The following is a 25288-nucleotide window of genomic DNA, read 5'->3' as shown; positions in this document are numbered from 1 at the left end:
ATTTTCAGATCTGTATCTACCTAGATTCTTTTTTATTTTTCAGCAAAATCGTTCTTTCCACGTAGAAATTATATTCTTGCAATTAATGTGGGAAAAGAGAGGACAGTTTCGCTGAAGTATCTAAAAAATTAACTAGATACAGATCTAAAAATAATTCTGTTGAATCATCCAAATAATTATGTAAGAACCTGGTTGCTAGAATCTCTTTTTGCAGCACTATACTCCACACACTTGGGTTTCCTACAATTACTTTTATAGTTCAACAAAGTTATTTTCACATTTGTATCTAGCTAAAGTTTTCAATACGCGACAAAACTGTTCTTTTCGAATACAATTGAAGAAACGTTATCTCTTCATGCGGGAAGTGTCACGACCAACGGAGGAATGACGTCGAATGATTTTTAGCAAGATCGTTTTTTTTTCGCGTAGCTAGCATGCCCTCTCTCCCTTGTTTTTCGCTCGTGCGTCATTAATCCTACTCGCGAAGATGTAAATACTTCCGCGCAGATTAAAATGCGCGCACCGCGTGCGCGACGCGTGCCAATTTTCCGCGCTTTGCCGTGAGCCTGCCGATGACGACAATATGTGATGAAGACGACGACGACGACGGCAATGACTGTGACACGCATTCGCAACGTGACGATAACATTTTTTTTCTAGATGTATTTGCATCACAGCTTTCGGCTAAACGCGCTTAGCATCGAGACGCGAATAACTCACCGTAAATCTTTTTCCGGACTCAACCGCGAAAAACGTCGATCGAATCCTTTGATAGTCACTCCAATTTTCACGTCACTATTTATATAGTACTCATTTAGGAAGAGAGTCATTTTTTCTATCTTAGGCTGGGTCCACAACCTCGCTTTAAGAGGCCCTAAGCCGTAAAGCCGTAAGAAATTAACCAGTAGATTATTTTTTTTGCATTCAACTATGATTGGTCAATTTCTTGTCGTTTTACGGCTTAGCGTTTCTTAAAGCGAGGTTGTAAACCCAGTTTTAATTATCGATAATTCCAAGATCTTCGAAGTCTACACGAAGAATCGGTTTTATCCATATTGAGGTGTTAATCCTTAATTGATGAGACTCTTACACGTCGTGATCTTTCCGAAGCAATTTATCGATAAGACACTGTTCGCTTATCTAAGTTCAATGGAAAAAGTGAATGTTATCTTATCTTATGTAAAGAACATCGAACAATCGGTAGTAATTTAGAAACAAAGTTGTTTGCATGCCAAACGGAAAAATACTTATGCATGGAAAACACAATTTTGCTAAAATATTCGAAAATTTAGCTAAATACAAATCTAAAAATAATTTTGCTGGATCATCAGAATAATTATGTAAGATGGTTATCAAGTCATTTTTTCCAACATTGTTCATTACCTATATTTAAGCGTCCTAAATACTTTCTAAAATTTTTAGAGTGAAATCTCATTCTAAATTGTTTCAGTTTTCGTTGAAGAACAAAAATTGAGCTATCCTGAAAAAGAGTGACTCAATTTAAGAGATTTCACTCTTTAGAGAGTTTTACAGAATAACTATTTTGGTGGTCCGAAGCAAAATTATTTCTAGGCCTATATCTCTCTAGCTAAATTTTCGGATACTTCAGCAAAATCGCTCTTTCTATAATTGTTCATGATAAACTCGCTTCATCAGTTTCATCTCGAAAATAGCGCCCTTATATGGAAAAAAATATAATTAATTCTGATGAAAAATTAACACGCAATCCAGAATTTTAGGTAATTAAATTTCTTAGAATTCTAGCAGATTTAACTAAGGATATTCTGAATGTTGGTTATCTCAACTAGAATTCTATAGTAGATTCTAATCAGAATTCTGGATCGTTTATTTTTCACCAGAATTCCAATTAATATATTCCAGTTAATTCAACTAAACATATTTTTCTCCGTGTGTCAAGTACAAATTAGAGACCCGATAACAGTCCGACTACAAAATGACAAATTTTGGATTGGCCTGTTTTTGTCAACTTCAATAAGTTAAAATGAGATAGTATAGGAACGTCTGTTTATAACGTTTATCTTTATTTTTATATTTTAAATTAAATGATATTATTTTGGTTCGTATAGTCCTTCTAATTTATTTAAAATTTTATTCTTATTGAGCCACATTATTATTATTATTTTATGTTTTATAAAAGAAGATAATATATATGACCTTCTTTTTCACTCTTACTTCGACAAAATTGCTCGTAGCTATAGCTACGAAAAAGAAAATAGATTCTATGACGGATTCTCTATTAAAAATTAAATTGTTCATAATAAAACAAATTATTGACAATCGCCACGAAAAAATCGCGAGACAACAGAGATGTCGCGTATAACGAGAGAATAAGGCCAGTTTATTCGCGAGATGAACGTGACCATGATCGATTAGCGGATTCGCGGTCAACGATTGATCATGCATTCAGGAGTGCGTTTCGGACGGTCGTCACGTGGTCGTGGCCGAAATCGTCGCTGTCGAAGATCCGGTCTCGAAGTAGCAGAGAATATCGCGGATCGGACCCGATATCTCGCGCGCTCTCGAAACGGGACGCGGGGTGTTAGCCCGGTGCGGGGTGTTTACATATAGCATCCGACGGTGGTGGTGGTGGTGGTGGTCACCACGGCATCTCGGTCGCAGAGAGAACGTTGTTTGATCGCGCGCAATGACGACGGTAGCGGCGATCGAGAGGGCGGCCGGTCGCGCGCGGGTGGTGGTTGAAAGGTCGCGGCCTCCGTCATTGATATGGTTACAGGGAGCGCACTTTGGACCAAACGACTGTGCCGACTTAAGAGGAATAAAGCGCGACGGCGTTAGTTGACTTCAGTTTAGTGTCATCCTGGCTGCGTAACGCGACGCATCGCGCAACCCGACCGACCCGCACTTGTCTTTTTTTTTTTTTCATATTTCTCCCCCCCTTCACTTCTCGCTTTCTCTCTCTCTCCTTCCGCGATCTGTAAACCGGCGAGAAATAAAACGCCGGTAAATCATGGACCCCGGCCAAGAGCGACAGTAAACCGCGAAATAGATTTTCGCGCACGAGATAATCGGACAAGGGACTCAGGCGCACGCGAGCTTATTTCTCTCAGATAGAGAGGGAGAGAGAGAGAGAGAGAATAAAAGAACCGCATCTTTTCACCGAGTCGCGCTGAACGCACGTGACTCTTGACGTTTCGCGTGGACAAGGACGACCGTGTCGAGAAACCACGGCCACCAGACGTTCCACCACGCGCTTTCCACCTTCACGTTTCCGCGTGAGCCCGTCGCGATACTATACTGACACCACCATGTGGTCCATAGAACCGGCCAGCTTCACCTCCAACGGGAGCATGATCGTCGTGAGCAACAGGTTGCCATTTGTGTTGAAGAGGAACGAACTGACCGGTCAGCTGGAGCGCAAAGCCAGGTGAGTCGTGTCCACCTTCTTCTCCCCTCTCTAAATTCTTTGGAATAGAATCTTACTTTGAAGAAAATTGAGCCGTTACTTTTTCAAGTCCCGCTCGATTTTTAATCTTTAAGGATAAGATTTCACTCTTCAAATTCATTTTCTAAAGGGAGTTTTAGAGAGTCTGATAGGTGCGATCGAACTCTATGTTTTGAAGCATTTGATTGGCCAATCGCAGGAAAGAATTTTACTAATTGAATCAAAGAACACTTCGAAGTATTTGTAGCATTATTGTTGACCTGTTTTTCTAGCGAAAGAAGGAGATGCTATTATATAATAGAATTTAACTTGACGCCGATTATTGATACCAAACCTTTTATACAAATGATACATGTCATTAGAATTAATTAAGTAATAAGGATAGTATCTCTTAGGTTTTTAAAGATTTAGAATTTATTGACTTGGCGTACAAATGATACATGTCATTAGATTTAAGGAAATAATAAGGTAAAAATAACGATAATTCCCTTCTCTCTTCTTCTTCAGTAATACCCAACAGTTCCTAACTTTACGTCTGATTTGACTAAGACTATATAATATTCGCGAGACCAAAGATATAGAGAAATAGGATGCGAAGAGAGAGAGAGAGAGAGAGAGACGGCCAGTCTTTATCTTTTTCTATCCAGCGCTGTAATGAGAGCGAAATTGACGGTCTTCGCGCTTCCTCTCTCATTTTTGCTAACCACATTTGATACACTCTTTACATACGAATGCAGTCCATGCTCTGTGTCTTTGCGCGAGACCACGTGCAAGTCGAATGACAGTCGCGAGAAGAGAGAGGACTCGGCTGTCACTCCATATTCATGTTTGTCGCGAGTGTTTGCGCCTTGAACGGCGTGATTGCATTGACTTACGCGATCGCACATAAATCAGTTCTTTAAAAAAATCTCATTTCTTACATTTTAATTGACTCTTAGTACACACGATACGATCAATCGTGTTCTGCAGATTTTTCTTCTATGAAGAACTAGGAATATTAAGTAATTAGTTGTAACATTTATACATGATACAATTTTTAAATACACAATCTTACAAATACTTTCTAAAGATGTTAAAGTATATTATACATAAGGAATACGTTTTTTTATATTTATTAAAGCGATGAATATTAATCCCGGACACGGAATCCATCGTGTGTAGTAAAGGACGGGAAAATTATCGTTTGTACTGAAAGAATTAATAATAAATTAAATGACGGAAATTTCGCGACGTTGCTCATGCAAATCGCATGTAACATTCGCTGGTTTAAACTACGAAGTTCTGTTTTTATATGTCTATTTTTATACAATGAGAGACGATATGTATATCCGATACATATCTCACGCATTTGCGTATATATCGTATTTTCTTTTGTGATAACCAGATGGACCGTACTATTGTTGTAGTTATTACTCGAGCGATTCTTCATAGCAATGTGTTTTGAGATCGTAGTGTCATTTGGAATATTCAAACTTGTCGACATTCATGTCACTTTGCATCTTGCTTTATATATTTAACTGAAAAACCGTAGCTTGAGATAACGAATACGACAAATTACTTGCGATTATGTGTCGTCTTTGGAGTTACATCATTCGCCGCTGTCGTTATCTTTACATAAGATACAGTCAAACTACAGGATGTTCCTATAGCATAACAATGATTGTATCTTACGGTATAAACCGCGACTTGTTCTCTCGACTGCATTTGATCCTTTCGAAGTAAAGATAACGTAATGCGATTAGCAAGATGGAGTTTATTAAAAAGAGTTTAATGCTTGTTTTTCCAATAATATAAATTAGCTTTAACCTCGATTCAACTTACTCTTTCTTTCTTTATTTTCTTCTACCTCTAAAAATTAATCTATAACGTTAGGAAAAACGGACCGTAACAACAAATTTTTTTGAATATTTTGAATCAGTTTGATTTTGAAATTTATTTTTTTATTACGACACGTAGAGAGAGAGGGAGAATTATTGTGAAAACATTTATAATTATGAAAATAATACTGTATTTATTATTATCTGGAATAAGATCTCTTAGTAACGCTACGTGAAAATTATAAGGAGAACGTCTCCAAGTGCAAGTTTAACTTCGAACGAGATGGAAGGAGATATATTATGTGACGAACGTGCATATGTCATAAACAAAAAGAGCGATTATTTCAATAAAAGGCGCGTCGTATCAGAAAATAAACGGCGAATATATATAGATAATCAACAGATACAGCATCGGTGATGTAATCGGAGTGACAAAATGCGAGAATAACAAAGCTCAACTTAAAACTTTCATGTTTGGAGAGTGATAGTCTTTCCCACCTCGACTTCCTATTTGGCAAATATGTTGACGACTTGATCTTGTACGCGACGTCGTTTATATGCTGTATCCATGACATGCAGCAGTGATCGAGAAAATTCGATGCGTGCAGCAAAATCTGACCGAAGAATCGTCTGGTAACGCCAGACGATTAATTGAATTCTATAGCCGTATCGTCATCTCAGTAAAGAAGAGACGTCCAAATTAATAAGAGAAGAAGATTAATTAAATCGATAAGAGAAGATCGACTTTGCGAGCGAGCATGTACGAGGCATTTTTCTTAATCACATTCAAAATAACTTTTTTCGACGAGTGTAATCTAATCGCGAACACATAAATGGTAACACTCTTACAAAATGTCACGCGAGATTTGTATATTTCGAATCGGGGTAGATTAATGCGAATTTTTAAGGTGACCTACGGTCATTAATACTATCAGTATTAATAAATATCGACAATATTATTGATCGCGTGTGGACACTGAAATAGATACTTTTGTTGAAGGATCTCTAAAATTAAGGAAAAACTCTATAAATTTGAAAATAATTTTGCAGGAATCAGCATGATAAGCAATGCTGCAAAATGTGTTTGGATATTCTAGCAGCCAATTTTGTCGTCCTACTTAATTGTTTTGATGGTCCAGCAAAATTATTTTTCCGATCTATATATATCTAATCAAATCATTAGTCTATACATTATAAATTAAGATACATCTTAATTTATAATGTATAGACTAATGTTTTATAATAAACGTCGATAAACAAATCTAGCGTGTGGCTGTAGCTCTATTTTTACAAACATTAATCTTTTTATATATAAGCCACTTGTAAATTATATTAATTTTCTAATCAAATCTTTGGATTCTTCAGCAAAACTGCTTTTTCAGTGTAAATACTGACTGCGATCTGGATTTTAATTCTCGAGCATGAGCGCCGCTTTATTAAGATTTAAGTCACAGTACAACAAATATTGTACGTAAAACTAGAGTGTAATAAGTATATTGTCAATAATAGATACTGATTGTGTAAAGTTATATAAAAATATTAAAAATATTGATGCATATTGTATTACTGATTTAATATTACTGATCAGTAAAGGAGATCGAGGTTTATGTTTGCACAATTTTATTGGCATAGATTTTTTAAACCATAATTATTATGATTACAATATACTAATACGATAAAGATCTCTACGTTTTCATACCCGTAATGGTTCTATACACTGTATAGTTTCTTTGCAATATATAAATGAAATACGAACATGCTATATATATTGCAGTCAACTTGTTTCGATATATAAAGTAAATTGGTACATATGCCGATGTAAATTGCTTCTATAAAAAACTGTATATTAAATTAATAAAAACGTAATAGAAAAGTAATAGAAATAAAAATCAATAGTGAAATATGTATTTCTTAATAAAAATGGTATCTTTTAAAGTTATTTTGTAATGATCAAATAGTAAAATATCAAGAAAAAATAATATTTTTGTTTTTCCTTATTTTAATATAGAAGTATTAAATATAAAGCGTTTTGTCAGAGAGAGATAAGTCGTAATTGATGTGCGGTACAATAAATCTAATCTTTTTTTATGTACAAGTCAATACCTCATCTCCCTGCACACGTCTGATTTTTATCATTTTATTACAACAAATTCTATTGTAACTAAAAATAACGTATCTAACAGACACTTTTTTTTAAACTAATAAAAATTAAACTTTGCTTTCTCAAACCGAAGGACATCAATACGATATTATAAAATGATCAAAAATTTACTTCTTCTTGAATCAGGTTTTTCTGTTTTTTTTATTTATTTTTACTTGTTGATTGAAATGAAACTTAGGGGAAAGTATCTATATAAAAGAAATATTTCGCAGTAACTTTTCCATTATTTCTTTCGTTATAAATATATTAACGGAACGCAGTGCCAACGAGACGATTCTAAAAATGACCCTACACAATCAATAATAGAGGAGACCCGAAGGTCTATTCTGTAACTCTTAATGCAAGTTTTGTTTTCGTTATAAAGCCGCTGCATAGTTCTTTTTATTATGGTATGGTAAAAAAAGCTGCATAACGAAACTTGCGTTAAGAGTTATAGAATATACCTTCAGGTCTGCTTTATTATTGATCGTGTAAGATCATTTTTAAGATCATCTCAATTGGCGAATATCAAACTTATATATCCATATATTATATCATCGTTACGTATCAATCCAATGACAAAATATGTCTTTGCTTATCATTGTATCACAATTTTAATAATGTTGACGATGCAACACACTGTCTACATTGTTGCATAATGATGATATAATTTGCAGATACGCAAGAACTTAGACAACAACGAAAAGTATCTAAAATCAGGTTACAAGACGTATTTTTACGCTTAAAAGACGACTTAAAGATTTTATGTCACAATTTTAGACTTTATGTCGTATGGAAAATTTGTATCCGCCTTTTTACACTCGCGAAGTTTATGTTCCAAAACTGATACAGCAGATAAAAAATTGCACGATGAAAATGCAAACTGTGCAAAAGAAGGATTGTTTTTCATAAGCAACTTTCGATTTTTATTTTTCCTATTATATTCAATTAAATAATATATTTTTTATCGTAAAAAAGTTTCCAGTGCTTTATCGTTAGATATCGAAGGACCAATGGTAACCTAACACGCTAACGTAATAACATTTTAACTTTCATATATGCATACATAAATCTATTTCCCTAATTAGTTTCAAGATAAACATCGACCATATTACGTATGCATTTTGTGAACACAATAAATTAAATTTTTTAGTCGAATTTAATAAATTTCTTGAATTAAATTTTTCAAATTTTAGATATAAGTGCAAATAGTGGAAACTTATAAAAATGATTAACTAATTGGGTATCATTCTTTTGACATTACAAATTTAATAGTGTTCTAAATATATCGTAAATACGAGCACGTATAATTTCATTCTACAGATAACATTTATCACATTAATTAGCGATTCCAAGTTGCGTGTATAATAATTTCTCATATATAAATTTCAGTTTTTTTTTTTTTAATTTAAAGAAAATCAACATTTTTGTATGCTCGACTATCTCGCGAATGACCATCGGTATTATTTCTAATGATAATGTCCTTCAGGACGATTACATAATTATGTTTGAACAATTGATTTTTACAAAGCGGTAATAAAGTATTCTTGGCCAAGAACGAAAGATAAATTAGGCTAACGAAGCGCGGTATGTACATCGCTTGTACCACCGTCGCCAAAGCAATTACCACGAATTTTTCAAAGTCACCTGTGTCGTACTCGTCGCACGTATTTATCGCGTATCTGCCGGTTCCCATCGGCGTATTTTATGCTCTTAAACTGCCACACGAGATCTCACAGCAGCTCGCGATCGAGCTATGTATTCGCGTACAAAAGACTCACACCGGATCGTGGAAAAACACTGACGTGAGAGTGCAGCGGTTTCCGATTATCGTTGCGAAGCGATAATACGAACCGGTCAATTTTCGAGATGGGACGTATCAATGCGCTTGATTATGCCGAGTCTGTTTATTGCACTATTTATTGATATGTCGAATCGTTCGGTTCGGTTTATGTAAATTTATCCTCTTTTTTTTTTTGCTACATCGTTCGATATTATTACATCAAATCAATATAATGTTGCTAAAATATCAAAATTTGTTGCAATATTGCTTCTCATACTTAAAGTTTTAACGTAATTATATTGATAAATATGAAAACGATGCCGCAAGTGGAATTCACCAGCATGAGGTTTTCGAAATATTTAAGATTTAAAATGACTCTTTTTGCGATACCTATTATTATTTTTTTAAATATTAACAATAATAGTATCCTGAAATTCTGATTAGAAGTTATTAATATTATTGAATATATTGTTTATTCCCTAAAATTTTTCGCTAAATTCCCTAAAGTTTTTTCCGTCTCTATCTTTTTAACCATAATATGAAAAGTACAAATTTTTGTGATTTTTATACGTTTATAGCTTTTTATGCGTACAACTAAGCGTAAAATATTGCAAATAAACATTTTTTTGTACATTATTTGGTTTGCTTTGTTTTTCCAGCATCCAAAAATTTATAAAAAGCACTTGATTCAAGGTAATTAAAGAAAAAAAGAAACATTTTCTGGTAAACTAATATTATTTTCAGATCTGTATCTATAATTAAATTTCTTATAAATACTTCAGGAAAATCGTTTTTTTCCATGTAGGTAAAGATCAATCAGGGAGATGATCATAAGGCACAGCGTAGTTCACGTGGGGGATCTATACTATCTCCTTTCATCTACGTATTCTTTGATCAATTTGATGCCAACCTTTTCGTCGGGGAGGAAAAATAAATCGTGCGCGCACGATGCAACAAAGTTTGCTTGAAAGTATAGACGTGCGTTAACTAATTAGTGAATTGTATCGCGTGCAAAAGAAGCGCGATAGGTACCTACGCAATGATCAAAGTGCGTTTTCTGGAAATTCATGCGTTTACATACTTTCGACAAGTTGAGAGCTCTCTTTGGCTGCTTACGAACAAGGAGAGCACAATCGACGATACGTTACGTAAACAAGTTGGTCATTATACTCAATGTCGCGCTTGAACGTGTTCGCTAATGTATAATTAATTACGACAATCGCGTCCTATACTGACAAAACCGCGACGGTCAATTAATATTACACGTAATATTACATGTAATATTACAATCGCGTCTCAAATATACTTTTACGCGAGAAATTGTTTCTTTCATTTACGATTAAAATACAAGCGAAATTAATAAAAATACGTACATCATAAAATGACGAAAATGTAGACATACATCCTTTAACATCGATTCGCACAAGATTCTTTTCCGCTGTCTTACATTCGAAATAAAATTGTTCTGGAACGACAACACTATCGACTTTTCATTGAAGAGTCGAGACATTCTATAGTGATTTGATGCCAATATCAGATTATAGTCGGTTCTTATTTCAAAACCGTTTCAAGTAATATCTTAAGATGCTAATACGATTCTATGATTAATATCTTACAATTAGTGTAAAATCATCGTATGAAGTATAAGACTATTGTCTAAATTCTATGGAGAATTATAAGGTAATATATTCTCGTAAGATTTATATATAAAAATTTTTTAGTACTTATACCTTCATATATTATACACAATATCTTTACAGACAGCTTATTTTTTAATGCCATAAGATTGATTAGAAATTGTAGATATATTTACAAATAATAATTTACAACCCATTTAAGACGATCTTAAATATAAGAACCGACTATGAATATCGGCCTTAAACTTTGTTTCTTACAATTAAACATTTATATTCTATTTTTCCCATTTTTGCATTCTGTGATGATAACAAACAATATCAAATTTTCCATTTTTAACATTTTTACGTTTTTTAAATATTTATTCTGTATATTTAATGTAAGCACACACGATAAATTGAAGACAATTCAAATAGGAAGCAGTCAAAATTCAAAAATATGCTTAATGTGATTATTTTCCGTTTTTTTAAATATAATATGTCAACAGTTAAATTAAATCAGGATCGAACTCTTCGTCGTTTTAAAGCTCATATGTAGGCATTACTGTTAATGTTAACGATCTAGTAGTATCGAAACTTTTGTAATGCTTTTCAAAATATTGTTATGTTTGATATAATTAGATTTTTTAATAGGAGAAAGAGTTATTTTATGTAAACAAATAATTTTAATAATTTTATAATAAAATATTTAATTCTTTCAGAATTGTAATAATTTTTTAAAATTATTATTTTTAAATTATAGCTTCTTTTTATGGAATTATTCTACAATAACAATTTATTTAAATAAAATGAAAAAATATCCTACATACTTCCTCTATTTCTAATTCTACCGTAAAATTTTATAAAAATTATTTTGAAAGAAAGCATGTTCTTTTAAATCTGAAACTACTTGTCTTTGTTTATTTTTACTCATCTGTATCTCTTTCGTGACTTTCTTTTTACAGCGCCGGTGGTCTGGTAACTGCAGTAGCGCCTGTTGTTATAAACGGAAATGGAGTTTGGGTCGGATGGCCGGGTATGCATATGGAAAATCCGAACGAACCAATTCCCGAATCAGATCCGAACGATCGCACGCCGACGGCTGGTCTACTATCGCGCAAGGTGAGCTATTAACGCGCGCGCGACGATAACAATCGCAACGTGTTGATATTTTGTTGCAACCTCAATTTGCAGCGCTTTACGTAACCGTGATTTGTAACCATGATCTTGTATTTCTTTTTACGTACGATATCGTTCATACGTAGAAAAAGAACGAAAAAAGCAGTTATCATTTAATCCGCGAATTGTTAGAAATTACTTCGACTCTTTTGTGTGCACATTTTTCGATACAATAGCCGGTTAAATTGTTAGAAACATTATAGATTTGTTATACTGTCGCATATTACTTAACGAATTATCTTACTATCGTGAAAACGGTAGAATTAGTTTTACATTGTAAATGTCAGTGATTGTTACTGATTGTGCGTCACAATGTGCAGACAATCGCAACTCACATATTTATTTATATCAAGTGATTTTGGCCTTCTAAATTGACATTTTTCGAGATGGATATACGTTTCCAAAAATTTTGAATTTATGTAAATTTATGCTAATTAAAAAATACTAATTAATTTCAAGAAATTGTACTAAAAAAAAAAGAAAAAATTAATACTAAATATTTTATTAAAAGAATATTTATATTTGCAAATTTTATATAAAATTTGCAGATATATATAACGCAAAGAAAATCGAATTATTCGACATTTTTTACAAGGATTTATAATTGAATGAGTCCAATAGCTCTGTTAATTTCGGTGAGTTAATACAATATTCAAGCTTTTATGAAAGTTGTTAACAATTTAAAGGTTGAAATTTACCCTTGAGATCTTTGTTCGCGATCACCATGTCATAACAGTACTTTTTTAAATTCTCCAATTTTTTGAGGTATTCAAATATTAAGTAGAAACATCCACGTATAGGTCTTTTGGGTATTTAGACTAAAACGAGGTCAAGAGAAACATTTTCATGACTCAGAACTCAGGTGGACCAAGCAGTGCGTTATCATTATCACCGTTTCGATTACATGAAATATACCATGCTTGGCATTGACAACGCGTACCACCTCCACGTGGCGGAAAGAATAGTTACTGTTCCCCACCTCGATCAACCTGTAATATTCCATACATCGAAATGCTTGTCTTTCGCTGCAAACAGCGTCGACAATAATTTAACGACAGTAATTTAACGTTCAATCTTCTTTCCTATATATTTTATTGGTAACAACTATAAAGACCAGCGCTATTTAGTCGCTATGCTATTAAGTCTGTGATTTCACTGCTATATCTTTAATTAAATCTGTAGTTGAATCTTTAATCGAAAAACCACTGTTTTAGTATTAAAATAACTATATTGAGTAGGATTTAAATTAGATTAAATTCGATAGATACTATTTGACAGTGTAAGGCCACATAGGATTATTGATTGTGAGCTTATAAAGTAAAACGAGTTTACAAAGAGTTCGCGAATCGTATTATACTTATTGTATTAACCGCATAGAAATTGCTTTTTACAAAACAATAGGAAATATTTGGTAAAGTAGATTGATTCAAACACACCCAGAGATGCTTTTTTCTCTAGACGCTAGAAAATTCGGCGGTAGTTTAAAGCAGCATACTCGTGTTTAGAGAATAAACTCTACAAGGCAATATCATATATATTTTCCGACGAGAGCAACGCGACTATGCCTTCTGAGAAGCGATTATTTTATTTTCTTTTAACACGTAGAACATAAAACTTTTATAGTGATTAATGCGCGCACTTCATATTGCTAATCGTCGTAAACCGCTTTGTCGTTAGCGTAGATTGAAGCAGCACAATAAAAACGGCGCGTTTTAACAGCTTTTATTGGGAAATTTCTGGTACGGATGGAGAACGTTTGGTGGCCTTTTTTCCTCTGTAGGAAAAATGACGTAGGAAACAAATGTTGAAAATCCGACGTTTAGACACGTCGATATGTCCAATACAATGGTATCGATCACGTAACAGTATTATGCATTCGTGTTTATTTGCGTCACGTGTGAATTGGACTAACTGATCTTCGATTTTCAATTTAATAGTTCATCTTCGAGATGAAATTTGAATAAACATGCATTTTCACGTATCATATAACAGTTAACAAAAATATTTAATATCATTATTGTTCTTCTTTTTTCTCCTTTTTATTATTAATTACTTTTATTAATATATTATTATAGGTGTATGCAGAAGTTTTTATCTTTTTTTTTTTTCAATGTCGGGTTTCCGGTATAATTTTTGTAAATTTAATAATTTATCGACTTTTTACATCGACTTTGTACAACTGATATTGAATTACCCAAACCGCCATATTTTATAATTTAATGTTCATACAAAATAGTCATTTAACTTCTAATTGTTTCTTATAGATTTATATAACAATTCTATAATTTTCTCATAAATCCTGATTCTGATATCTGTAATTTTCTATTTCAACGTTAATACCTAATTTGAAGAGGACCAGAATTTGTGGTCGAAATTAATAATGTAATGTAATGTAATATAATGTAATATATCTCCGTCATTTAATGTTGTATTATAAGTTAGTTTTAAGTTTTGTCACAATAGCTAAAATTTAAAATATATGACTTAATTGTTGTTTAGAATATCAATCTTAATTATTTGACTCTTACAATGCCATTTCTATGTTTATTATTTTGTATAAAAAAAGAGTCCTTTTGTTTTTCTTAATTTTGTTTATAATTTAATGATACAAATCTTACAAAATAAACAGTGAATCCGGCGATGAGCGACGAAGCTTTACATTTGATATTCATATTACATTCAGTATGAGTTTCAGCAAGGAAAAACGCTGTTAAAGCACGCGAATTAATTTTCTCTGTTCTTAACGAAGGTACTGTGTCTTACAATACAACTGCAGTAATTTTGAAGGCATCCTTGTATGCATCTGAAATACAAACGATGTGCTTCATTAAAAGCCTTCAAATGAAACCGTTAATGCCAAACTATTACGCCATGTATTGTGTCAATTAAATGATTTGGCTGAAAAGAAAATAGGAAAAAGTATTGAAAAAAAATACGAAAACTTCTGCATACATCTAACATTTTATCAGTCGTCTAATATAACTTTACGATAGGATAGCCAAAAAATGGCTGGGATATACAGTCACGAATATTCACGAGGTCAATCGGTGGGTTATCAGCTGTATAACAGCGTTGCAGGCCTATCGTCTGTGAAGTGATGACTTTTAGCTAGTCGTGCGGTATATATGCTATGTCGGTGATTAGCGGATTAGCGGGCAGCACGTATATACGCCCACGCGCGGACGTCGCGATGGATCACGTGAATCGCCGCAAGAGTCTTCAAGATCGTCGATAATGATGTCCAAACGATAGCCTTGATAGCCTTCGACATCGTTAAATAAAACAGCGCGCGGACGGTGATTAAGCCCGGCGCGGCCGAGCAGGCTGCGTGGCGACGAGCGATTATTATCGTTACGTGAAAATGTTCACACAATGGCGCAGCTTACTCAAACCGGCACTAGATTTACTCGGCGAAAGACGAAGAGACAACGTCCGGAAAGTACTAATTTTTCACGCAAATCACACTAATAGGGAGAAATTACTGTTTGTAATAAAAATATAATAATTATGAAAATAATAAAAGCTTTACGTTTCTTGATATATTGTGAAAATGTAAAGGGAAGAACTTAAAATATCCAAATAAATAAATAAAATGAAGTAAATTTAAATTGAATTACAGACTCTTTAAAGTTTAAGAAAACATCAAAATTAATCAAGTATAAATGGCTATATAATTATATAGCCATTTATACTTGATTAATTTTGATGTTCTTTTAAAATATTATCATTACAGTTGTTTTAAAGAGGTATCTCTTTTTCTTTTTTTTTTTAGAGAAAGATGCTTTTTTAAGCTTAAGATGCTGTTTAAAGCTTAAGTTTCACGCCTTAAATCTTATTACAGACGTCACAACGAGATGCCTTGTGTCCTGAATTTGAATTGTTCTCTAAGTTGATTTTGTATTAGAATTAAATACCAAATATGTACGTACCTTTCCTGTCTTCCTCAAGAAAAGAAGATTATTGATTTCTTTGTGTGTGAAGGTAATGAAGGCGATTTACCGATTAGCGATACCACCTGGTCTATTGACACTAATTAACTGTTTTTGTTTTTACTATCGCACTATAAAAGTTCTTCCTCCTACTCGATTGTGAAATTTAATTTTTCGCCTCGCATTGATTTCGTCATTACTATCATTAGCGTTTCGTCAGTGGCTACATGTACTCCGTCCGTTACTCAGCCGCCCTATTTTGCCGTCTATCGCTGGCTGGGACGTTCAATAATATGTTTGCATAACACAACGAGCACATAGGAAACAAAGAAGGCAAGAAGGAAAAACAACGCTGCAAGGGGGGAAGACCGACTATCATGTCGTATCACGTGGAGTACGCTTGCGAGACACGCGATAACGCCGAGTAATTAAATTATTTTCATTATTTCCTTAAATGGACCGTTAAGCTGGGCGAAACAGAGAGATGTAAGATATTTTCATAAAATCTCCGCCTTCGCGATCTCCGATGTATTTCTAAATAGCTTGTGTTATAATAATGAGAAAGATCTGAGATCATCGTCGTCGAAAAAATTTGCGCGGAGCTGATATACGTCAGTATATCAGTCGGTATTCCAGTCAGAACTAGTATGCGAAATCTTTTGTTTGCCGCTACATTTCCAAACATCTCTATCCTCAGCAAATAAATGCGATTCAATATTTGAAAAATCTTTCCTTCGCAGTTATTGGATAATAACTCGATCAATTTGAAATTTCCCTATTTTTCAAATCATTTGTATCGAATTTGATGAAACTTCTTAATAAAAACGGATTGTCGTAAATATATTGCTACGGTTTCTTGATTGCATTTATAACGCTTTAACGTGACGTTCGTAATTTGAGGCGGCATGGCGTTTTTTTTTTTTTTTTTTTTTTTTTTCAACACAATTCTGACCCCTCAAATTAAAATCGATCGAGGTCATCGCTGTTGTTTCCTGATCTCGCTAGACGATTAAAGAGACTGTCGGTGAATTGATATACGTTTTATCGTGACGCGGTTAAGCAACCTCGGCGATGTATACGAGCGCGAGATTTTTCTCTTTCGTGCGATAAAACAATGCGCGACGATCTCCCAATCCGGACGCATGTATATACGGATAAAAGAGAGCCGCCGTCGCTTTCCCTGACCTCTCTTAATTAATGCGTCCGTAAAGCGGCGATATCCGTCCGGAGAAATAACAAACTGACGACCAGGCCGCGCAGTTGATTGTGTCTATCGTAGAAGTATTAAACCGCGTTATCGCCCGTCAGCGATTGCTCATTTGCGTCAGGAGGCGAGTGATCTTTCTTAACGCGGCCTGTTTTCACGCGAGCAATCGGAAAGAAAGGCGGCGACGTCGCTGCAACATAACAGAATTCCGCGGGATAACCAGCGAATTCAATTAAGGGAGGACCGGTAATGCCTACGAATTTATAACAATAGAATAGTAAGCCTTAAAGCTTGAGGAATTAGCCAATCGTCGATTATTCTACTCACGCATTCGACTGTGATTAATTTCTTAAGGCTTATATACACTTGTTATGTTTGCGAGGTAAGTCCTGAAAAACACAAAGATGCAGTAAGCTTTAAGCTTAATGTGAGATATTGGCATATTACAGTCGAATATGAAGAGATTAATCGACTGCTTTATGTCTCCCTTACGGCTTATTACGTCTACTGCGTTTTGGGACTAAACGAAACTGGACTTTATGTACTTTCGATCTCTAGCGTTTGATATTTACTATTTCTGTATACTATTTATTATTATCAGGATAATTTCTTATGTGGCGATATCACTTCCGTTGAATTTATGTCTCTTGAACTTCTCGGTCGATATATGTTTTAAATATATTATACAGCCAGAAGCTTTTAAAAACATATTTTTTCTGTTTTTTTTCTTTTTACAAAATATAGTTTCTGTGAAGTTCTTTTGTTTAAATTTTTATCAGAACACAATGTGATTAATAGTAATTCAACTTGATATAAATTATGCAGGATAATTCTTAATTAAGGAAATAATAGATCAATAATACGCGCTGGTTAAGAATAAAAAACAAATAAGTTGTAAGTAGTTCAAAGCATTCATATTAATGTATTTGTTAATGTATTAATTTATTATTATTATTAATGACATGATAATAAATGTATTATGTGTGATTTTATACATATATACATATATACATGTATATATATATATATATAAACGCATGATATAAATATTAACTACTTTGTTAAAACCATTGTTGCGACCATTATTTTTTTTAATTCTTAGACTGCGTACCAATTCTTTGCGGGATAAATCCTGGGAAAAAAATGATACACAGAATTAATTCGTTCAATTTTTATTTTATGAATTATAAGTAAAAAGAATCAAAATGTACGCAATAATCATGATTTTACACATAATTATTGCTAGACATTCTAAATGTATAACCATATATTTAATAATAATAATTATTATTAATAATTAATATATAATATTAATAATAATAATAATTATTATTATTATTAATAACTATATATACATGCATATGCATGGCGATATGGCTGCACGACATTATTTATTTATACACGTGGAGCACCTAAAAATACAATTGTATTCATTGACAGGTTTGCCAAGATTTTTCGTCGCATTCTGACTGTTTGACACGATGATTGCATTGTATAATATAATACTAGTATGTTTGTGACTCAAATTAATCCTCTTGAAATAGCGACAGAAATGCATCATGAATACGAATGATTGTGTGGAGAAACGTGACGAGATATTCCCCAATCTCAATCTCTCTCTCTCTATCTCTCTTTGTTTTCAGGTTGTAGCGGTTCACGTTGATGCCGGCATCTTTGACTCGTACTACAACGGATGCTGCAATGGAACCTTCTGGCCTCTTTTCCATTCCATGCCGGATCGAGCGACCTTCATCGCTGAACACTGGCGCGCGTATTCTGCGGTCAACGAACAATTCGCTGCAAAGACAGTACGATTCTATACTCGTGGCGATTATCAATTGCAGTTTTTGAAGTTTGAGAACACCTTTTACTACCTTTTAACACACTCATTGTCTTGTTAATTCCCTCAACGTCATTATGTCTAGCGATTCACTTTTAATTCAATATTTCCATTTCAGTAAAGTAAAAAATGAACGTAATGATCACGTTATTATGTAATAATAATATTTACTGTCTTCATACTGCAAAAGAATTACAATAATTATGAGTTAAGTGCTATTATAAAGAAACACTAGATTCTCAGTATCCTCGAAACACGATCGTAATAATTAAACGATTTTATATCAGTCCTCCCGAGCGTACGATTCTGTCTGTCGCAGGTTGGTGCATTGGAACAAATTCATAAGGAACAAGAGAACCAGCAGAATGGTACGCCGTTGGTATGGGTCCACGATTATCACTTGATGTTGGCCGCTAATTGGATCAGACAGGCGGCCGAGGAGAGAAATCTCAGGCTTAAATTAGGTTTCTTCCTTCACATACCCTTCCCTCCGTGGGACATCTTCCGGTTGTTCCCGTGGGCCGATGAAATCCTGCAGGGCATGCTGGGTGAGTGATATCGCGATCGATTGAATAATTTCTCTCGAGAATCAATTTCTAACAGGAGATTCTCTTTCTGGCGATGTTTAGGATGCGACATGGTGGGTTTCCACATTCAGGATTATTGCTTGAACTTTGTCGATTGCTGCCAGAGGTGTCTCGGTTGCAGAGTGGACCGTAAGAACCTGCTGGTTGAACACGGCGGTAGAACGGTGCGGGTAAGACCGCTGCCGATCGGTATACCGTTCGATAGGTTCGTCTCGTTAGCAGAGACCGCAACGAAAGTCATGCAGTCGAATCAGAAGATCGTCCTCGGTGTCGATCGGCTCGATTACACGAAGGGTCTGGTTCATAGATTAAAAGCCTTCGAGATGCTGTTGGAGAAACATCCCGAGCATCGCGAACAGGTTATTATCTAATACGCTTACTCGCGCGAGCTCTTGCTTCTCAAAGTAATTGCCGATGATATATCGGAGCTGTTTGAACAGTCATATTCAATCACGTGATGGCGTATGTTAGGTGACGATGCTTCAAATCGCAGTACCTTCACGCACGGACGTCCGCGAGTATCAGGATTTGAAGCTCGAGATGGATCAACTGATCGGCTGCATAAACGGTCGCTTCACGACACCCAATTGGTCGCCCATACGTTACATTTACGGCTGCGTGAGTCAGGACGAGCTAGCGGCGTTCTACAGGGATGCCGCCGTCGCTCTCGTCACACCGCTCCGGGACGGCATGAATTTAGTTGCCAAGGAATTCGTTGCTTGTCAAATCAACACCCCGCCGGGTGTGCTGATAGTGTCGCCTTTCGCTGGAGCTGGTGAAATGATGCACGAAGCTTTGATTTGCAACCCTTACGAGATCGACGAGGCTGCGGAGGTGATTCATAGGTACGTACGACTGTCCGTTTTAATAATGAAACACAATGAGAACCGTCGGAGTAAAATAAATTGTGTACTGGTGAATCAAAGTTTCATTATTTTTCCGTATCATATTGTACTCTAGTTTTAATTAAGACGCACCCCTTGATTTCTATCATACAATAAAGTAAAACCTGATTTAAAGATTTGTACACTTGATTTTAACAGGGCCCTCACCATGCCCGAAGACGAACGCACATTAAGAATGAACCACTTACGTCGACGTGAAAGGATATACGATGTTAACTACTGGATGAAGTCCTTCCTTCAGGTCATGGGATCCCTCGAGGAGCACGATTCCGTAGGCGCTACTACGATGCAGCCCGTGACTATGGATGATTTCGACGATTATTTGAACAAGTAGGTATCAGATCTGTTAAAAGATGTGCATGACTGGGCCCGACCAGCGCATGCGCATGAACGGGAGATATCCGTAAGGTATAAAAAAATATACATATACATAAATAACGAGTAGACCGCGCGAGATTATTATTATCTCGAGCTAATTAGCGGTTCTCGTGTGAAAATGGCACTTGCAAGAAAAGAGGCTCACTGCATTGATGCCTTAAAGATAGTATTAATGTAAATCAGCTATGCTTCTAAGTACTTTTGAACCGAGCATGAGTTTGGGTACGTCGCAGCGATGTGATGCGGCTATGCTTATGACGTCGTCGCCGATGGCAGTGACGACAATGAATCACGATGCACTTTCTTGCTATGCGAGATGTATTATTGATATCCTAACTACCCTGATTTCCACGACTTGTAAATGGGGTGATTGAGATGGGGTGGGAGAGATTGAGAAATCAAGAAAAACGCTTTTATAAAAGCCGGCGGGCCCGCGCGAGCGAATGTTACCTGACTCATGACGAAAGCCGGATAACGATCCAGTGACAACCACATGTCCCCTAGGTACATCGGAGAAAATCATAAATTGGCGCTTTTGTTGGATTACGATGGTACGTTGGCGCCCATCGCCACACATCCTGACCTGGCGATCTTGCCGCTCGAGACGAAGAACGTCCTGCAAAGGTTGTCCAACATGTCAGATGTTTACATCGCGATTATATCAGGCAGAAACGTGATCAATGTGAAATCGATGGTCGGAATTGAGGGTATCACGTATGCCGGTAATCATGGGCTGGAGATCCTGCATCCGGACGGCAGCAAGTTCGTCCATCCAATGCCTGCCGAGTTGGAGGACAAGGTGGCAAGTTTAATGCAAACGCTTCAGGAACAGGTACGCCAAATTACTATATACAATCGATCGTTGTAATACAAATGTAGATATGAACGTGTTATCGTTTAGAACGTTTCTCATTGATAGAGATGATCATTTAATAAATATTAAATGAATTAAATATTTATAAACAATCAGGCGAAATTATTAAGAAAGCAATAAACACATATTATCTATATTTATCACGATAAAATCAACATATTTACGTTCTCGCGTCTGCTTGGCTGATAGCTCTGCAGGGACGGTGCTTGGGTCGAGAATAAAGGTGCGCTTCTCACGTTCCATTATCGTGAAACTCCGATGGAGGGCCGTCCCAAGATGGTCGATCAAGCCAAGAGACTCATCGAGGGTGCCGGATTCAAGGCCTGTACAGCTCATTGCGCCATAGAAGCAAAACCACCGGTCGAATGGAACAAGGGACGTGCTTCTATCTACATCTTGCGCACGGCATTTGGTCTAGATTGGAGCGAGCGTATTAGAATTATATACGCTGGTGATGATGTTACGGATGAGGACGCGATGAAGGTACAAGAATGATCATTTCTGCTGCTCCTGGTCCGAATGCAAATGTCTAGTTCATTAAGAATAATATTTTGCATTAGTGTATCTATCATCATTGGAATTTAAACTTGTCTATTTTTAGGCATTGAAAGGTATGGCCGCTACTTTCCGCGTGGCATCATCGCACATCATTCGCACGTCCGCGGAGAGACGTTTGCCCAGCACGGATTCGGTTTTGACGATGTTGAAGTGGGTCGAGAGGCATCTCAGCAGGCGCAAGCCCCGCAACAGCATCGATATCCCAGGCATTCCGTCACGATTTCGACGCGGTAGTGGTGGCATCACGATGGAGATGTCTTACACCCCGCCGAAAACACCTCTCGAATCATAGGTGATGCTCAAATGTTCCCTCTTAGCATATCAGGTATATGTGGCGTGATATATATCTATCATAGGATTATAATGTACTCGTAGCGTAAAGTCAGCCAACATAAACGAAGGAGCGAGAGATAACAGAGGAATCGCGAACAGCTAAGAGATGAAAAAAAAAGTTAACGAGGTCCACGCCTAAACTCCATGTTGAATATAGGTACTGAAGAAACTGTCGCGATTAGAAAGTCCAAAGAAACGTAATGATTCTTCCTAAGTAAGAAGTATAATAACAATATTATATAGATTCGCTAACGCGGAGTTTAAGAAGTACGAAGAATCAAATCGTTATGTTACTCTCTAGCTTTTAATGTCGATGTATTTTCTGATACTGGTTAGACCGTAGCCCGAGAAAAATATTGAGCTCGTGTACGAAACACATTGCGATGTTTTCCGTACGACTGAAACCTCTATTTCGGCTTTATACAACAGAAAGATGTATATATTATATATCTATATTTTCGATGTACGTATTCTTCGAATTTATAATTGTATCATGTGGAACACGATACGTATGCTTCTCCACGAAGATATAGCATTTAAATACCTAGTTTTTAGGTCCGCGTCGCTCAGTAAAAGGATAAACATTCGGCAGATAACAATGAATCCCTTATACTACCTTTATTAGTTGCGTTTTACCTCATTAACGATTTCTATCGGTAACACAGCGATGACGAAAAAGAACACTTTTTAGGATATTTATACGATCCTGGTAGGAATTGACTGTCGGCGAAGTACTGGTCCAGTATCAATTTTTACATATCAGATACCAAAGGAGTATTGAGATGATCGCAATAAGGATAAAACTTGTAACGCAGTACTATTGTAGCACAGACTTACTGCACTACTTACATAAATACAGACGTGACACTGCAAATATACTGACGGTGTATTGTCTCAATACTGAGACAATTAGCTGACACATTGGTGTTAGATAATTTCAGTATAGACACAATGTACTGGATGAGTATTATTATTCAATGTTGATCCACACCCACACACATTGGGTTCAGTGTCATATCATTGTTTTTTAAAAATAGGTTCAGTACTGAAAACTCATTTTTGGTACTGGATTAGTACTTCGCCAAGATTCAATAGTGGTCCCACTTAGGCAAGTATGTGTTTCTTTACAAATGTTTTGATTAATTTATTTGTTTTTTCTTCCTTTTTTTCCTCCTTATTTTATCAGTAACGATCAATTGTACACACACATTACAAATGAAATATTAATCGTTAAATTTTTGGATAAAATTCCTTTTTCATGTCATATAATTTACGACAAAATTGATACCATCATACAGTTATAATACAATGTACGCACCTTCAGGAATAAAAGTTATGCGCTCTGTTAATCTATAGTGAATGCGTAAAACTGTAGAAACGTATGATTTCGTGCGAGAGACAAAGAAAAAAAAGCAAAATCTAAAAAAAAAAAGGTAAAGTAGATTTAAACTAGATTTTACACTTTTTGTAAGTAGAATAAGATATTAATGTATGTAAAACAAAAGAGGCGAGAGAAGATTACTGGTATTTATGCTGGTATAATTGCTTTGGTTGTGCGAGTGATAATAAGTAAGAAACGGCTACATTAGGATCTATGCCTTTTAACTATATCTATTTAAAAGATATTTGTCATTGCGCATTTTTCTCCGTGCTGTCGGATAATACTGACTGATACAAACTTATACTGGTACAAACTGGCAACGCGTATCCGTCTCTTGTCACACGAGCTTGTTTTGAATTGAGAAACTTTCCGAAAGAATAACTCGGTAGGCGTCATTTATTGCACAAAACGCAATTCAATAAGTCACAATGGAGAGGCAGGCGTCTTTGAAATGTGACGAAATTTAGCAATTTTCACAAATTATAATTAAGCAACGATAGAGACAGATTGGTTCTGGGGTGAAATTGTATAAACGAATATATTTATTAAAAATTCCCTCTTACGAAAGAGGATTACTTCGGATTGATGACATTTTTATATTCTTACCGTATAGCTTTGTTTAAAAAAACGGGCTTTTGAATTCGTTTCCATAAAGTGTAACGTCACGTTTTATTCTACAATTGCTTTCCTTTGTATAGTTTTCCTGTATTTTTATTTCTTTAATCCGCTTAGCGTCCGGAACGTTTTTTCCATCCGCAACATGAACCGTTTATAAGCTAAATTGAAATTAGTCTGCTGATTAATATCTATGTTAATTATTATTGGTTGCTCGTAGAGCAAAAGAGTTTAGCGGTCAAAAGATCAAACGTTGCGTAACACCTAATGAGAGCGATTAGCAATTAAGTATATATACATGTATCGACCATATCGGTATCTCGGAGGCTTTGACGCGAACGCAGGTCAGATTTTATATAATCGTACTTTCGCCGCTGTATTTATTAGTCAATTATAATAATCGTCGGTCATTGGATAATAAACGAGACAATTGACGATTAGGCAGAAGAAGACGAAACAAAAAACGGCAATCAATAATATAAGGAAAATGTAAGCACGAAGCGAAATATAAAGTACTGTTACATCGAGGATACACCTATCGGAATGCACAACGTCATCTCTGTTCAAAAATGTGTAGAAAAGAAAAAGTATATGTATATATAATGAGAGATATATATATATATATATATGTATAGATACACGCGACGCGCGTACAGAGTCCTATCACGTTAAAATAAAGATCTCTATCTTTTCCCCGACTTCTTTACTAAAAAAAAAAAAAAAAA

The 25288-nt window shown here is 35.3% G+C and overlaps 1 protein-coding gene across 3 annotated transcripts; it reads left to right on the top strand.

Annotated features, from left to right (window-relative positions):
- The first annotated feature begins 2704 nt into the window (after window positions 1-2704).
- Window positions 2705-25288, top strand: Tps1 (Trehalose-6-phosphate synthase 1). 3 transcript variants are annotated; one of them, XM_018550035.1, is made up of 11 exons: window positions 2705-2812; window positions 3301-3406; window positions 11743-11899; window positions 18736-18900; window positions 19252-19480; window positions 19562-19878; window positions 19991-20364; window positions 20563-20754; window positions 21307-21634; window positions 21866-22159; window positions 22278-25288. In XM_018550035.1, the coding sequence occupies exons 1-11, from the start codon at window positions 2746-2748 to the stop codon at window positions 22524-22526; spliced, it is 2478 nt and encodes an 825-aa protein (XP_018405537.1). In that variant the 5' UTR covers window positions 2705-2745; the 3' UTR covers window positions 22527-25288. The 3 variants fall into 3 exon arrangements, with proteins under 3 accessions (XP_018405537.1, XP_018405536.1, XP_018405535.1); XM_018550034.1 differs by having other exon boundaries at window positions 2705-3406; window positions 22278-22526; window positions 22610-25288; XM_018550033.1 differs by having other exon boundaries at window positions 2705-3406.

This window comes from Cyphomyrmex costatus, unplaced genomic scaffold (assembly GCF_001594065.2).
Source record: "Cyphomyrmex costatus isolate MS0001 unplaced genomic scaffold, Ccosl1.0 scaffold92, whole genome shotgun sequence".
Lineage (NCBI taxonomy): Eukaryota > Metazoa > Arthropoda > Insecta > Hymenoptera > Formicidae > Cyphomyrmex > Cyphomyrmex costatus.
Note: the sequence above shows the minus strand (reverse complement) of the source record. Positions and strands in the feature narration are given on the sequence as shown.

Excerpts from the sequence above, each read along its gene's own strand:
- Tps1 (XM_018550035.1), top strand. The coding sequence starts at position 2,746 with ATGGTTACAGGGAGCGCACTTTGGACCAAACGACTGTGCCGACTTAAG. Across the intron at positions 18,901-19,251 it reads AACAATTCGCTGCAAAGACA|GTTGGTGCATTGGAACAAAT; the intron begins GTACGATTCTAT and ends TGTCTGTCGCAG. Across the intron at positions 20,755-21,306 it reads TTCGACGATTATTTGAACAA|GTACATCGGAGAAAATCATA; the intron begins GTAGGTATCAGA and ends CATGTCCCCTAG.